Genomic DNA, 15,921 nt, shown 5'->3' on the forward strand with positions numbered 1-15,921 from the left:
GCCATTAATCCTCAGATAGTTCAGGGGGAAAAAAATGTACACTAACATATATATATATATAAAAAGAGATATAGCAAATGTGACAAAATGTAACAACTGCTGAATCCAGCTGAAGGGTATGAGAGTATTGACTGCATCTATTTTTTGCAAGTTTTCTGTCAGTTTGGAATTTTTCAAAATAAAATGTTTGGGTAAAAAAAAATTTTTTGAAAAATAAATATACCCGAAATGATAACAGAGATTGCCATTGAGTGGTAAAATTATGGGTGAATTTTTCCCTCCTTTCTACTATTCAATATTTTTTAACATGTCTGCTTTTTGCTCTTCTTTTTAAATGCATGAGTAGTCAGACTCAAGGAAGTCTAAATTTGAAAAATAGGCTCTGCATTTTAAGTGTACTGGGTATCGTCAGCACAATTTCCATACCTGAAAAGGGGCACTATTTCCTTAATGTCTTTTAATTTCTTAACTTCCTCATCACGAGCAGGTGCACATAGTGTCCCCATCATGCCAATAATGAATTCAGCCAACTTAGATATGTCTAGGGCCCCATTCTCTGCTTCCTGCTTTATCAGATCCAGATCCAAGACTTCTGTTATCTGGTTTCTCAATCTAGTGTGACCAGGCAGCAAGAAAGATAAGAGCGTCTACAAGAGAGCATAATGAAATTTAATCAAAGTTTCTTAGGCAGACATCATTTATGATTACATATAAAGGAATTTCAATTACCCAAATAAGGGCTTACCACTATAATGTTGCACATATTTTACGTCTTATTCAACAAATCTACAGAAAAACAGATGCTTACAAATCACTTAGAATAGCCATTTAAACTTTCATTTAAGCCCCAGGTTGCATCAAGTGGATGCAGAAAGAAAAAAACTGTTGAAGGTGAGAAATGGAAAACACAGATACCAATGTCCATGGATACATTTCTTTGACACCACTGCTAAAAGCATTGCTTCCTACCACCAAATGCCTCATTTATCACACAGGCTGAATTACTTTTTTAATAAACTAATGTGTCCATACCTGTTAAGTAATTTACAAAACACCTATATTTTGTAAAATAACTTGTTTTAAATAATTTTATTTAGAAACACGACTTAGGGAGCAGGTGTAGCTCAGCGGTTGAGTGCCTGCTTCCTATGCAGGAGGTCCCGGGTTCACTTCCCAGTTCCTCTTAAAAAAAAAAAAAAAGAGAAAGAAAGGAAAGAAACATGACTTTTTCTTTGTTTACAAGAGTAACAATTTCAGGTTATCATGATTTTCTTGAAAAAATAAAAATAAAAGTAAGGTCCAAGGAATACTAAGCTAAAAACACTCAATTCATATTTTGGCAAGTAATTTAACTTCTTGATCCATCAATTACTTGGAAGTCTTCTGGCACAGCAACACAGAAAGATTGAGCAAATACTCCTCACACACCAGAAAAGCACTACAATTTGCTCTGATAAAGAACTGCTTTTTGTCTCACCTCTTTGATCTCCCCTACAAGTTTGATGGCATGGTCGTATGTCGGGGGGTCTTCACTTAGCTGGACACTCAAACAATCCCAAAAAGCTTTATGCACAATCTCCTTTATTCTCTTCTCCAAGCTGAAGGCAAACGAAAAACAAAAGGCAAAAAACAAAAATATCTGAATTTCTAATCACTTTCAAAAGCATTTTCTATGAGTTTAGGGTGAAAATTTTAAAAGAGTTAGGTCAAGAATGATTTCCCATACATACTTAAACTAATGACATACTTTATTTTTAGTGGGTTTTTTTTCAATAATTACCTCATTGGGAAGAATAACTTTCCACTAATTTAATAGCAGACATTAATCCTATTAACAGCATGTAACTACATCATAAATAAGAACATTGGAAACTTCAGTTACTAATTTTTAGTGCTCCAAGACCAGCAAGTTTCCAAAGATATTTATGATCAAGTAGTTTAAGATAACAATTAGTTATCTTAAAATGTTATCAAGTAGTTACAATAATTCAGATGAAGGATTTTATTTCCTAAAAATAAATAAATATAGGCAATTGTTTAATTACATACTAAACTATAACAACTTATATGTAACAACTCAATGTGAAAAAGCAAATTCTATCTTTACAGACATATAAGAAATGTCTATAAAGTCATACTTAGGAGACTTCTGTGGAAGACACTGTAGCTTAACAACCCAGAGCTGTTCCTCCTTCTTTGCTAACAGAACCCCAGTGGTTTTCAGGGTAGCAATATGCTCTGCCTCTGAGAATAAATCATGATTGACCTAAAACCATCATAGCAGTTCCATTCCCTTTTGCCAGATTCAAGCTTTTCCAGATTTACTTAAAGCTAGGGGTAGCATATGACTGAGTTTGAACTAACAACACATTAGAGTATATCTGCTGGGTGATGTTGGAGAAAAATGTTCCTCCCTAATAAAAGGAAAGCAGTCCACCCACTGTTTTTTCCTCTTTTCTGGAAAGCTGGCACATGATGGAATGCTTGAAGCTGCAGCAGCCATTTTGCAACCATGAGGAAAAGGACAAGAGAATCATACCAACCCAGAGTCCTAACATGAGTGAACTGCTGAAAAAAGAGCACCTATAACCATATTTCATTGATTCTAAAACATTTTTTGCACATTCTAATATCTCTGAAACTTGGATCTTAAAATTCACAGCATTTTTACAATTATAATAGGCTTTTTCTTCCTTATGACAAGACATTTTAAAAAGGGATCTGTTACAATAGATAGTGCTTTAGATTTGATGAAATATGATATGAGTCAGGCATGAAAGATATGGAGAATAATGCAAAGTCCTTGCCTTATGGAGTTTACAATCTGGTGAAGATGGCAAGTAAACTAACAACTATGTACAGTGTGATACTTTCAAAGAAAATATATAAAACAATGCAATGAAAACACAAAATGAGACAGCTAAACCATATTGAACAGGGGGAAGCAGTCAAGAAAGTTTCCAGAGGGAGGCGGATTTGACCCAATGGATAGGGTGTCCACCTACCACATGAGAGGTCCAGGGTTCAAACCCAGGGCCTCCTGACCTGTGTGATGAGCTGTCCCACGTGCAGTGCTGATGCACACAAGGAGTGCCATGCCACATAGGGGTGTCCCCCAAGAAGGGGAGCCCCACATGCAAGGAGTATGCCCTGTAAGGAGAGCCGCCCAGCATGAAAAAAGTGCAGTCTGCCCAGGAATGGCGCTGCACACACGGAGAGCTAATGCAGCAAGATGATGCAACAAAATGAGACACAGATTCCAGGTGCTGCTGACAAGAATATAAGCAGACACAGAAGAACACACAGCAAATGGACAGAGAGAGCAGACAACTGGGGGGGGGGGGGGTGGGGGGGAAGGGGAGAGAAATAAAATAAAAAATAAATCTTAAAACAAAACAAAACAAAAAAAGTTTCCAGAGAGTTCCATCATTTACATTTGAAGAATAAGTGGTCTGAGAGCCACTTTCACACTCTAGTAATTCCCAGTATAGGAATATTTTTTAGTAATAATGTACAAAAAGAAAAATATATTTGAATATATTAGCATCAACTGAGGGTAACAGATTCAGAACTGGGAGACGACTGTACTCCTATTAGCCAAGACAACCTGGTAACCATCTTACCTGTCTTCTGGTAATTCAACTGGTTTAATCTGAAAGTCTCCATTTACTACAATTTCATGAGCTAGAGCCATGTTAGTGACTCCTTTTGCTGTCTCCAAGAGTTCTTCTACTGTCACAAATCGAGGAGGGCTAGCTGTAACAAAAACCCAGTGTAAGAGATTGATTCTCTAGATTAGAATTTCTATTAAAACAAGAAGGGAGTGGTTCTGGCAGCAGCCAATACCCTCAGTTATATTAAAATGTTCTGGCAATTTCAAACAATAGAATTTCATCTATTTCATTTTCTCTTTTAACCTAGAATACTAAAAGAAGTTCATTTGCAATACACAAAACATCTGGTTTTTACAAAGTCTGGTAAGTAGAAAATAACTACAGTAAATTGGGACTTAAAATGTTTTTACATTACAGACTATCATTTCCCCAAAAAGCTGAGTTTATTTTCTAGTCCTTTTGCTGCCTGCCAACCTAAAAGAAAAACAGGAGGCACCAGGCTTCTCTTTTACCACCATTAGCAGTTTACATTTTGCACCATACTATCACTCTTCCATGAAATAATCTACCCAAATTAAAAGAGCATCAAGTCCTTTAGGGTCAGCTGCTGCTTAAATAATGATAAAACCACTACCCTCTACAGGCTAAGGAAGAATATGAGAGTTCTGAAGCTGACCAATGAACAGAGCAGAGGGGGTGTGGCATGATTGTGTAGAAAGCAGGCTCACTGAATCAGAAACTTCAGTCTTTTTAAAGTTTTTTTCCCCCTGTCCCATTATCCAAATCCTGTAGATTTTACTTCTGTCCACTGCTGCAATCATTTCATGAGTCTCTGTACTTCTCTCTCTTCCAATAAAGCTTCAGATTTATCTTCTAAAAAGAAAGTTCTCTAATGCAAATATTCCCAAGTGTTCTGCAGTACTCTACAAAGGGTAATTCTTATTCTCAAAAAGTTTCTAATAGTGGTTCTCAAATTTTAGCCTATATCAGACCCAGAATCAGAGAGTGAGCTTGTTAAAACAGGTTGCCGGGCTCTACTCCCAGGATTTATAATTCAGCAGGTTGGGATGGGGCCTGAGGACTTGTATTTCTAACAAGTCACCAGCTGATGCTGAAACTGAAGCTTTGGTCCCAGAACCGTAAGTAACACCAGCTTATAAAATGAATATACTAATTTTAGGTGATGGTGATAAGATTTAGGTGTAAAATGAAATGTTATGTCACTCTTTGGTTTTCACAGGGTTTGTTATATATATAATATAAATAGTGAAAAGTTATATTCTCTTTTTTCCTTTTCTTTTGCTTACCAAAAAAGAACCATATCTATGGGCTGATTTTTATTTGATCACATAAGGGGAAGTTAGGAACACTCACAAAATTCTTCTCATCATATCCAGAGAATATTAATTAAAATTCTAAATAAAATTTGCCTTATCAATATTGGAAAAGATAATAAATATCCAAAATAAAAGCCCAGATAGATCTTTTCAATTCTCAATATGTTAAGATGTTAATTTTCCCCCAAGCTGACCTATAGACTTTAAAACAACCCCAATTAAAGTCCCAGCAGGAATTTTTGTTGAAATTGCCAGACTGATTCTAAAATGTATATAGAAACACAAATGACCTAATAAACCCAAAGCAATTTTTTTTTTGCAAAGGAAGTTTTTAAAAAAGTGAAACTATAGAAATTTAACTGATTTCAAAGCTTACTATAAAGATATAATAATCAAGATAGTGTGGAGTGGGTATAGCCCAGTGGTCAAGCGTGTTCTTTGCATGTATGAGGCCCCATGTTCAATCCCCGGTACCTCCAAAAAAGTAGAACAGAACTCTTATTCACTGTCGGTGGGATGAAGAATGGTACAGCCACAATAGAGGACTGTTTGGCAACTAAGAAAGTTGAATATAGATTTGCCATGTGGGAAGCGGACTTGGCCCAGTGGTTAGGGCGTCTGTCTACCACATGGGAGGTCCGCGGTTCAAACCCCGGGCCTCCTTGACCTGCGTGGAGCTGGCCCATGCGCAGTGCTGATGCGCGCAAGGAGTGCCGTGCCATGCAAGGGTGTCCCCCGCGTAGGGGAGCCCCATGCGCAAGGAGTGCACCCCATTAGGAGAGCCGCCCAGCGCAAAAGAAAGTGCAGTCTGCCTAAGAATGGGCGCCACCCACACGGAGAGCTAACACAAGATGACGCAACAGAAAGAAACACAGATTACCGTGCCGCTGACAACAACAGAAGCGGACAAAGAAGACGACTGCAGCGAATGGACACAGAGAACAGACAACCAGGGTGGGGGGATGGGGAGACAAATAAATAAATAAATAAATAAATAAATAAATAAATCTTAAAAAAAAAAAAAAAAGATTTGCCATGTGACCCTGCAATACTACTACCGGGTGAACTGAGAGCAGTGACGTGAAGAAACATCTGCACGTCAATGTTCATAGCAGTGTTATTCACAATTGCCAAAGCTGGAAACAATCCAGGTGTCCATCAACTGATGAATGGATAAACAAACTGTGGTGTAGTCATATGATTGAATATTATGCAGCTGTAAGAAGAAATGAAGTTGTCAATCATATGACAACATGGATGAACCTGGAGGACATTGAGTGAAGCAAGCCAGACACAAAAGGACAAATACTGTATGACTGTGTTACTATGAACTAAATATATTGTGTAACATATTGTATGATTCCATTTATATAAAATATAAATATAAATCAATTTATAAAGATGAAATTTGTGGTTATGTAGGGGTGGGGAAGGCACACTAAGGAATATGGAGTTTTTCTTTTTGGAGTAATGAAATAATCCTAAAAATTTTTGTGACGATGAATGTACAACATTGGGATTATACTAAAAGCCATTGATTATACACTTTTGATAGACTGTATGATATGTGACTATATCTCAATAAAACTGCTTAATCAATAAATAAATATTGTGTAAAAATAGCCAGAAATAGACACTATGTACAACTGGAGAAACAGAGAGAGACTGAGAGGTGAGAATTTTCTTGTTTCTGTTTTTATTATTATTGAAATCATGAAAATGCTCTAAAAATGATTGAAGTGATAAAAGACAACTATGTGATTATATCAAATACCACTGCTTGTACACTTTGGATGAATTGTATGTTTTATTAATATGTATCAATAAAATTGATGTGTAAAAAAAAGATAGCTTGTTTTTGGCATGAGGATAGAGACACAATACAAATGAACAGAGCAGGGAATTCAGAAATAGTCCATCATACTGTCCTCTCTAAATATATTCATATTTATATTATTTATTCATTCAAATGATGTTCAACAAAGGTGCCAAGATAATTCAGAAAGGCAAGGATATAATATTTTCAACACATGTTACTGGAAAAATTGAACATTCATGTATGTAATAATAAAGACCCATGACCCTTACTTCACATGATCAACAAAAATTAACTCAAAATAGATGGAAGAACTAAAAGTAAGAACTAAAATTATAAAACTTCCAGAAGAAAATCTTTGTGACTTTCGGTTAGGCAAAAAATTTCTTAGATAGAATACAAAAAGCTCAAAGATTAAAAGAAAAAATTGTTAAACTAGCTGTGATAGTTTGAAGTTCTTTCATGACTCCCAAAAAAGAAAAAGATGATGTTTTTTAACTGATCTCTTCCTTTGGGTGTGAGGTCCTTTCAGTTGGACTATGCCAGTGAGGCATGACACAAATGCGGTTTCTGTCCTGTTGCTGGGCCTTATAAACGGAGACATGAGACAGAGACACACAAGAAAAGGAAGCCCTGCCATTTTGACACGGCCATGTGAGAGACTCCAGGTTTGCCTACAGCTACAGAAAGGCAGAGAGGTCCCGAGAGGCTGAGAGAGGTCCGGAGTCTGGAATCAACAGAATACAGAGGCATGGAAAGAGACCCCGGGGGACTGGGCTCATTAAGGTTGAAGAGTTGAGCCATATTCCCGATAGCCCACAAATGAACTCAGGAAGAAAGTGGAGCAGCCAAGACAGAGATTGGAGGCCCAGAAAGTGACAAACCCTATGACTGACCACCCACAGCTAGGCTCCGGGAGATGGTGAGCTTGGAGGGGAAGGCAGAGACTTTGGCAGAGATCAGCTAGCATCTTGTTTCCCCGTAAGACAAGACACCAGAATCACCAGCAGCTGACTTTGGTGAGAAAGCATCTCTGATGGTACCTTGATTTAGACATTTCATAGCCTCAGAACTGGCGTGGCGAGCTGACGCAACAAGATGACACAACAAGAGACACAAGAAGGAAAACATAATGAGAGATGCAACAAAGCAGGGAACAGAGGTGGCTCAAGTGATTATGCAACAACCTCGCACATAGGAGGCCCTGGGTTCGTATCCCGGTGCCTCCCAAAAGAAAGACAAACATACAATGGTGAATGCAAACAATGAAGGGGTGAGAAGAAATAAATAAAATAAATTAAAAACAAAATACAACATACTTACCATGTCTAAATAACCCCACTCCTAGGTTTTTACCCAAGAAAACTGCAAATATACGACTATATGAAAACTTATACTCAAATGTTAACAGGAGCTTTACTGATAACAGTCAAATCTGCAACTAGCCCAAATGTCTAAAAACCGCAGAATAGATAAGCAAATTGTAGTAAATCCATACAATAGAACACAACTTGGCAACAAAAAAAGACCAAATTACTGATATATGCAAAAACATGGATGAATCTCAAAAGTATTGTCTCAATGAAAGAAGCCAGACACAAAAGACTACATACAGTATGATTCTATTTATATGAACTTACACAAAAGGCAAAACTATAGTGCAAGAAAGCAGATGAGTGGTAGCCAAGGGCTGAGGGTGGTAGGAGATTCACTGCCAAGTGGAACAATGGAATTTGGGGGCTTGTGGCAGTTTAAGATCATTTATGAATTCCAAAAAGAGAGATTAGGTTTGTAAACTCTTGTGTTCCTCTAGACATGATACCCTTTGATTGTATTAGATTCAGCTTAGATGTCTTTGATTAAATTATGTGAAGATTAGGGCTTTGATTCCTCCATGTCATTTGGGCCACTCAGTTTGAGCATCCCCTTAACGATGCCTTGATTTGGAGTTTCTTTTAGCCTCAAAACTGTAAGCAAATAAATTCCCCTATTTAAGTCAAACCATTTCAAGGTATTTGCTTAAGCGGCCTAGGAAACTAAAACAGAATCCTATGAGAATATGATGAAAGCTTCCATGAACTTCTTCCTAGAAAAAGATATATAATACTCTATGTATACATGTTGATATATTGATGTAATATTTTGGCTGTTCTTGGATCCCCTAAAACTTGATGATGGGTACCAGGATAAGTATTCTTGACTCAAAGACATAATTAGACACAAGTTCAGATAACAAAACCTCTAGTGTTGGTGCAACACTAATTTGGCAGCATCCATCAGTCTGACAGGATGTAAAAGGTGGGGTCACCAAGAGCCATCAATCAAAGACCAAAGGGACTGCCTTTATCAGAAACTGCAGGGAAATGGATGTGGCTCAACTGATAGAACAGCCGCCTATCATATTCAGTACCCAGGGCCTCCTGACCTATGTGGTGAGCTGGCCCATGCACAGTGCTGCCGCGTGCAAAGAGTGCCATGCCACGCAAGGGATTCCCGCATGGGGGAGCCCAACGCACAAACAGCACAGCCTGCAAGGAGAGCTGCCCTGTGCAAAAAAAGCATAGCCCACCCAGGAAGTGGCGCCCCACACATGGAGAGCTGGCCCAACAAAAAGAGACACAGATTCCCAGTGCTGCTGACAAGAATGCAAGTGGGCACAGAAGAACACACAGTGAATGGACTCAGAGAGCAGACAACTGGGGGTGGGGAGGGGAGAGAAATAAAAAATAAATCTTTAAAAAAAAAGCAACTGTAGATGATAAAACTATCATATTAGTCATATACATCCATATTAGAGCAATCATTACCTGTATCTATAAATGCAACAGACGACTTATTAGCAGCAGTTGTATTAACTACTAATGTTTATTGAGCATTTATGATGTGCCAACCACTGTTCTAAGTGTTTTATATGAATTCCTTTAATCTTCACAACCACCCTAAGAAGCAGGTGCATTTTCATTTTATAATGAGAAAACTGCGGTTTTCTAACTATACATATTGGAGAAAAAGCCTAATATGTACTATAGACCTTGTTATTTACAGCATGTTTCCATAGGCACAATTTGACCAAGTAGCATATGTATCAAAATCTACGTGGTAATAAATGCGAAATCAAATGGGGTCCACAAAAGTGTTTTATAGGAATGCTATGTTTATTAATAAATTACCTGAGAATGACTTTGATCATTTTAGAAGAAGCGCACCTCAATACCCAAAAATGTTTGTACTTCTTCCAAGTATGTATTAATAGAATCCTGATCATCTACACTATAAAGAGATAACATCAGTACTGACATTCTTAGACTATGACACTTACTCTTTTTGGATTCATTTCAACAAGCTTAAATATTCTTAATGAAAGACTCAAGTTGGGGCAACTTCTGGGAAGACATTTGGAAATTGCCACCCTTTCATCCACTAGGGCTCTGAAATGACTTCATCACACTCATTCAGCAAACTAAATCCCCTCAACCTTGCGGGAACAAAACTAAACCTCCAGGCAGTGAAGTTAGGGTGTGTTGAACTCATTCACATTCAAAAACTCTTTTTTTTTCATCTGCACAAGCACAGCCCTAGCTGGAACTGGCCTGTTTTTTCAAACACTCTTTTAATTAAAACTGCAATTTGCACTCCACCCTTCTCTTTGTGAAAGCACTTTAGAGAAACTGGAATGTCATGGAAGCTGAAGAACAACAAGAACATTCTGGACATTATTCTAAAATTTTAATTTCTCATGCAACTGAAAACCCACAAATGACTAGGCTGCCAGGTGAGAAATTGTTGCTATACTTAAATGCTAATTATTGGCAATACTATCCTATCATTAGACCCTAGTTCAGAGCCACATGTACAAATTATTATTTGAAAACAAATATAATGTTACCTAAAACCAAAGTTAAATTTGCTTACAGTGAGGTCTTTGCACTCTTCCAGGACTGAGAGAGACTGGCTTTATTTTTTTCTGTAAAGCTTCATCAGAACCTTCCACAGCATCTTCAAGGCCTTGCTCAGAATCATTTGATTTTGACTTTCCTGCTTCATTTACATTGGACTTGTCAAGGTTTTCAGACATTCTCAATTAAATTTATTCACTTTCCTAGAAAAGCAAAAAAAAACCAAAAAAACCAAATGAGTCAAACATGTTCCAGGTGTCACTAACCAGGAGAATGACTCTGGGCAAATAATTTCATCTCTTTGGATTTCAGCTCTCTCTCCTGTAAAATAAATGGGTTTGCTAAGATCCTCTCCAGTTATAACATTCTACTTCAATGATTAAATAGACAGTTGTGAAATGACACTTTATGATCCTGTAATTTATGAACCTGTGCTTCAGAAATTAACAAATTTTAATATTCTTGTCCCACCACTGAGTACCACGTCAGAATAATACAGGGCCTTAAACTGCTAAATAAATAAATAGCAATGTAAATTGCCTGCTTCTATTTTAATAAGACTATAATTCCATCTTAAATGCTTTACTTTCTTTCCTGAGAGCTGGTAGGAAAACTACTTGGAAATAATGTGTTTCATCAGGTTTCTAAGTGCTGAGGAGCTGGCTCCCTGAACCTATCATATAGATAAGATAGCTAAGGATAAGACAGAAGGCAACATTTAGAGGAATGTATGAAGTAAATATACAATAGAAGAGGCATTTAGAGGAATGTTATGGAGTAAATATAAATACATATATATTTTGTTAGGAGGTATCAGGGATTGAACCTAGGACCTCATGAAGGGAAGCAGGGGCTCAACCACCAGCTACATCTGCTCCCCTGCATGTATTTTTATGACCTCCTTGCCAGTCAGCAGGAAAAGATGGAGAATAGAGTAGGAAGCGGGAACAATCAGATGATGCATGTGGTTGGGTGGAGTTTTAATTGTTTTAGTTGCTGATTAGAATAGGAATAAGATGACTTTATTAATTGGTTTGTGCTAATTAATAAAGGCCTGGAATAGTACCCTCTTTTATTTACTGTAAAAAATTTTTGTCAAGGTTTTTTTCTAGGGTTCTCTAGTCCTAGGGTAATTCCAACTAAGGGGGAAAGACCGACACAATGTTTGGGGATTTACAATACTGAAAATAATTAGCATTTGTACTATTAGCACTTGAAGAACACAACGCATTTTCATAAACACTAATTAGACTTTACTGCACACTTGGAAGGTAATCAAGGGATCTCAAGAAATGTCAACTGCTTTTAGGGAGTTTGGCAGATTCTCTTCTGCACATTAGAGAGAAGAATCACTTGGCATAATTATCTGAAACCTCAGAGTTCTCCATTAAATGGAATGGAGTTATTGGGATTTTAAATTGCAGGACCTATATTATTAATATAAACATTGCATTAATGTATTTTCCCTTTCCAGTCCCACTTCAAATAATACCTTCCAAACACTCATCTCCTTTCTGTCTTAAATTCTGTTAGACTCTGGAAATGTTCCAAGATCCAAAAGATAACATTACCAGCATATTCTATGAAAAAGAAAAAAACCAAAACACTTCTAAATTTATCCCCTTCACATGATGAGAATGAAGTAATTCATTTTGCACAATGAGGAGGAAAGGCAGGTATGGCAGTGTGAGATTTTTTATGAAACCCAAAAACAGAGAAATAAAAAGTTTGTAAACTGGCCTATTTCTCTAGATGTGATACCCTATGAATACATTAGATTCAGCTGACATGTCTTCATTAAATTACCTGTTAAGATTAGGGTTTTAATTTGACCATGTCAGTAGGGCGTGACTCAGGGTTGAATCCCTGCCCCCTTGGTGGGCTGATATAAATGGTCACTCAAGAAGACACACAGAAGAGCGGAGAACAGTCATTTTGGTCCTAACATGTGAACAGAAAGAAGGCTCCAGCCCCGGGAAGAGAGTCGAATCCTATGACAGCCTACAGCTGAGCCCATCGAGCCTTAAGAGAAAGAAGGAAGGAGAGACCAGGCAAAGATGCCCACCATTTTGCTTCAACACGTGGCAACTGACTTTGGCAATAAAGCAGCCTTGAGTTGGACTCTGTAGGGCCTTATAACTGTAAACTTTTACCCCAACAAATACCCTTTATAAAAGCCAGTGGATTCCTGGTACTTTGCATCAGCAACCCCTTTGGCTGACTAATACAGCAGGAATTTCCAGGTCTGTAATACTCAGCTTTACAAAGTAACTCCATCCTTTTAAGATTCAGCTCAAGTCCTACTTCTTCCTAGGACATTTCCCCAAACTTACCAGTGTTTACTCCTTTCTCTGAATTCCTGTAGGGGTTGGTTTCTAGATATTTTGCATTCATCATTGCCTTTAATTCAACCCAAAATATGTGTATTTAAATAGGTATAGAAAGATGAAAAGATTAGTCTCGAGGGGGAGAAAAGCATGCTTAGAAGTAACTAAAATATAACGTAAGCCTTAGAGGCATTATGAAATTACTACGGGAATAGGGAATACAGCAGATGGAGAAATTAATGGTGCCTGGGAGGAAGGTTGGGAAAAGCTTCCCTGAAAAAGTGACATTTGAGCCAGTCTTTGAAGGGAGGAGGATTTCACCCAATAAAAAACAAACAAAAAAAAAACAGCAATAACAAAAGTGGTAGAAGGGGTAGGGTGGGGTGGGAAGTGAAAAGGAGAAAGGTATTCCACACAAAAGAATGAAAAACAAAAACACGGAGGAAAGTAGAGTGACAGCTGAAGATGAAAAGATGGATTGGGGGATGGTAAAACTGCTAGTTTGTTTTTTTTTTGTTAACCCTTCACCTATTCATAGATTTTGAACTTCTTAAAGGTCAGGACCAACCATATTTCCCATAAAATGCTTTTTAAGTATAAAAAATCCCCTAAACAGATACTCCTTAAGTATTTGCTCATAGAAATGAATGGCCATCTCTGTGATGTCAGTATATGGGAATGATGGGCGTTGGTCTCAGGCATACCTGCGTTCCAATTCGGGCTCTTCACTAGCTGTGTAACGTCAGTTTCTTCATCGGTAACAACGGAGCTACCTACTTCCTCGGTTTGGGGAAAGATTAAACGAGAGTGCCTAAAAGCACCGGTACATAACAGGCTTTCCACAAAAGGTACCTATAATTATAGGGCCATGGGAGTCTCCGTGGGGCCTTTTAATTGCCTAGGGTGCTCATTCATTCAATAATCACCAACCTCTAATAGGCCTAAAAAGGGAACCAAGGGTAGAGCACTTGCTAGTCTTCTGAGCTGCACTCTGGCCTAAGCTGGACACCAAGGACGCTCCAGCAGCCAAGGGCCTTTCCGCAAAAGAAAGGGACTCTATCCACGACGCCGGTCACCACGTCCTCCCGCACTCATTCTAGCGTCCGAACGGCTCCGCACACAACTGTTGGGGTCGCTGAGGCAGAGGCAGCGCCGGGAACAGGCAGTGGAAGCGGGGCGTGCCCTGCGGACAGCCGCGGGGGGTGTGACAAAGGCCGCCCCAAGCCTCCGCCCGCGCGCCGTCCCGGCCTCTCCCTCTCCTCCACCTCGACTTCAAGGAGGCAAGACCCGCCGGGAAAAGAAGAAACGCCGAAGATTTCGACCCGCCCGTCCAGCGCGGGCCTCGCAGGGCTGCCAGGCCCAGTGCCGGCTCCTCTCACCTGCCGCGGACTCGGCTTCTCTCTCCAGCCGCTCAGACCGTGTCTCAGGCGCAGGTCGGAGCCCGGGGAGGACCGGCAGCGCTGCGCGGCGAGCAGGGGCGACTCAGCCTCGGCCCCTGCGAGGCCGCATCCCTGGCCACGCTGTGGGCGGTCCTCCCCGGAGACCCTCAGCGTCCGGAAGGGAGAGTGTGCTCTTAGCCAGGCAGCTCCCGCCCCACGTAGGGCGGCGCCATACTTTGTACGGAAAGGCGGGAGGCGCGGCACTGTGCTAGCCTTGGGGGTGCCGCGGGCTGAGGCGGAGCCAAGCGGCGTCCATTCCACACAGGGAAACGCCATCTTTCCGTACGGAAAGGTGGGACGAGCGGCCACCGCGGCCGGCGGGAGAGAAACGTGAGAAGGCTCGGAGTCAGGCAAATAAAGGAAAAGGAGAGGCACTTCAGAAGCAACCCATTTAGAGCCTTCCCCGCCCGGGTTTTAAAAATTTAAATATTACATCATGCTTTGTGGCCGCTTATAGTTTATTTCCTTTCCTTCATTCTGGTGCTTAAAAAAGCCATGCCCACCACCTGAACAGCCCTCACTTTCGTGGCACAGGTTCAGTTTAGTGTTTTTTCGTTTTGTGTGTGTGTGTGTTTTTTTTTTTTTTTTTTTTGAGGTACTGGGGCGGGTAATGAACCTGGGACCTTGTATGTGGAAAGCAGGCGCTCAACCGCTTGAGCCACATCCCCCTCCCCTCTGTTTAGTTTTTAAGAGTTTTCTCTTTAAGTGGCTGCTACACGTTGTATCCCCAGGAAGAAGGCGGCTTTACGTAGATGGGGAAACAAGAGGGGAAATGGTTTAGATAGTTCACAGTGAGTGCTCTATTAAAGGAAAACTATTTTCCCTATGCATCAAAACTCTTGTTTTGGGTAATCCTCTTTCTCGGTTGTGGAGGGCGTGACCTTTGCAGCGCTGACCACATGCTCTTCTCAGCCTTTATTAGTGGGATAGCTAAATACATCAATAGAAATAGTTTTCCTAAAGGGCAGTACAAGTGCCTTTAAACCATTCACTAACCAGTACATTATTTTCCCTTAAAAAAAAAAACCGCTGAAGTTCTCAGATAAGGATTCACTTTAGGAAAAAAATTAGAGACTACCTTCTCTAATGTCTCTAGGTGTTCTCAACCCTGACTGCAATTTAGATAGACTCTCCCCTGGTGGAGGTGGGACCAGGCAGGAGTCGTAAGAGCTTCCCAGGTGATTCTAATGTGAAGCCAGCTGAGAGCCCTCCCAATCAAGATTTAACCACCCCGCCCCACTTGAAGGTTTATTATTTTCAGTTGCGTAGAGGACACCATGACAATACCAAAACTGCTTCTGATTTGAAATGGTTTATCTGTAATTCTTTTGATATATTTTGAATTGTTTCTCTAAGTATAAAACATATTGACACATGTTCCAGTTTGATCTTTAGCTGCAAGGACTGGAAACTCAAATTACCTCAAGGCAAAGGAAGTTCCCTGCAAGGCTACACAGGGTTTGGAATGAGAAAGCGGGCAGCTGCTCTAGAG

General features: G+C 39.6%; 1 protein-coding gene across 4 annotated transcripts in view; it reads right to left on the minus strand.

Annotated features, from left to right (window-relative positions):
- TCP11L1 (t-complex 11 like 1) overlaps positions 1-14,779 on the minus strand; it is a 52,605-nt gene extending 37,826 nt beyond the window's left edge. For 2 of the 4 annotated variants that reach the window (XM_071218121.1, XM_023586583.3), the window contains exons 1-5: positions 13,695-14,399; positions 10,680-10,866; positions 3,624-3,756; positions 1,478-1,598; positions 427-647 (exon numbers count right to left, since the gene is read on the minus strand). In XM_071218121.1, coding sequence (XP_071074222.1) covers positions 427-647; positions 1,478-1,598; positions 3,624-3,756; positions 10,680-10,842 — 638 coding nt within the window. In that variant the 5' untranslated portion in view covers positions 10,843-10,866; positions 13,695-14,399. Of the gene's footprint in view, positions 1-426; positions 648-1,477; positions 1,599-3,623; positions 3,757-10,679; positions 10,867-13,694 lie in introns of all 4 variants that reach the window. The other 2 variants (XM_071218120.1, XM_004446867.4) reach the window with 2 other exon arrangements.
- Between the last annotated feature and the right edge of the window lie 1,142 nt (positions 14,780-15,921).

The sequence above is a fragment of the Dasypus novemcinctus genome, chromosome 10 (genome assembly GCF_030445035.2).
Source record: "Dasypus novemcinctus isolate mDasNov1 chromosome 10, mDasNov1.1.hap2, whole genome shotgun sequence".
NCBI classification, from domain to species: domain Eukaryota; kingdom Metazoa; phylum Chordata; class Mammalia; order Cingulata; family Dasypodidae; genus Dasypus; species Dasypus novemcinctus.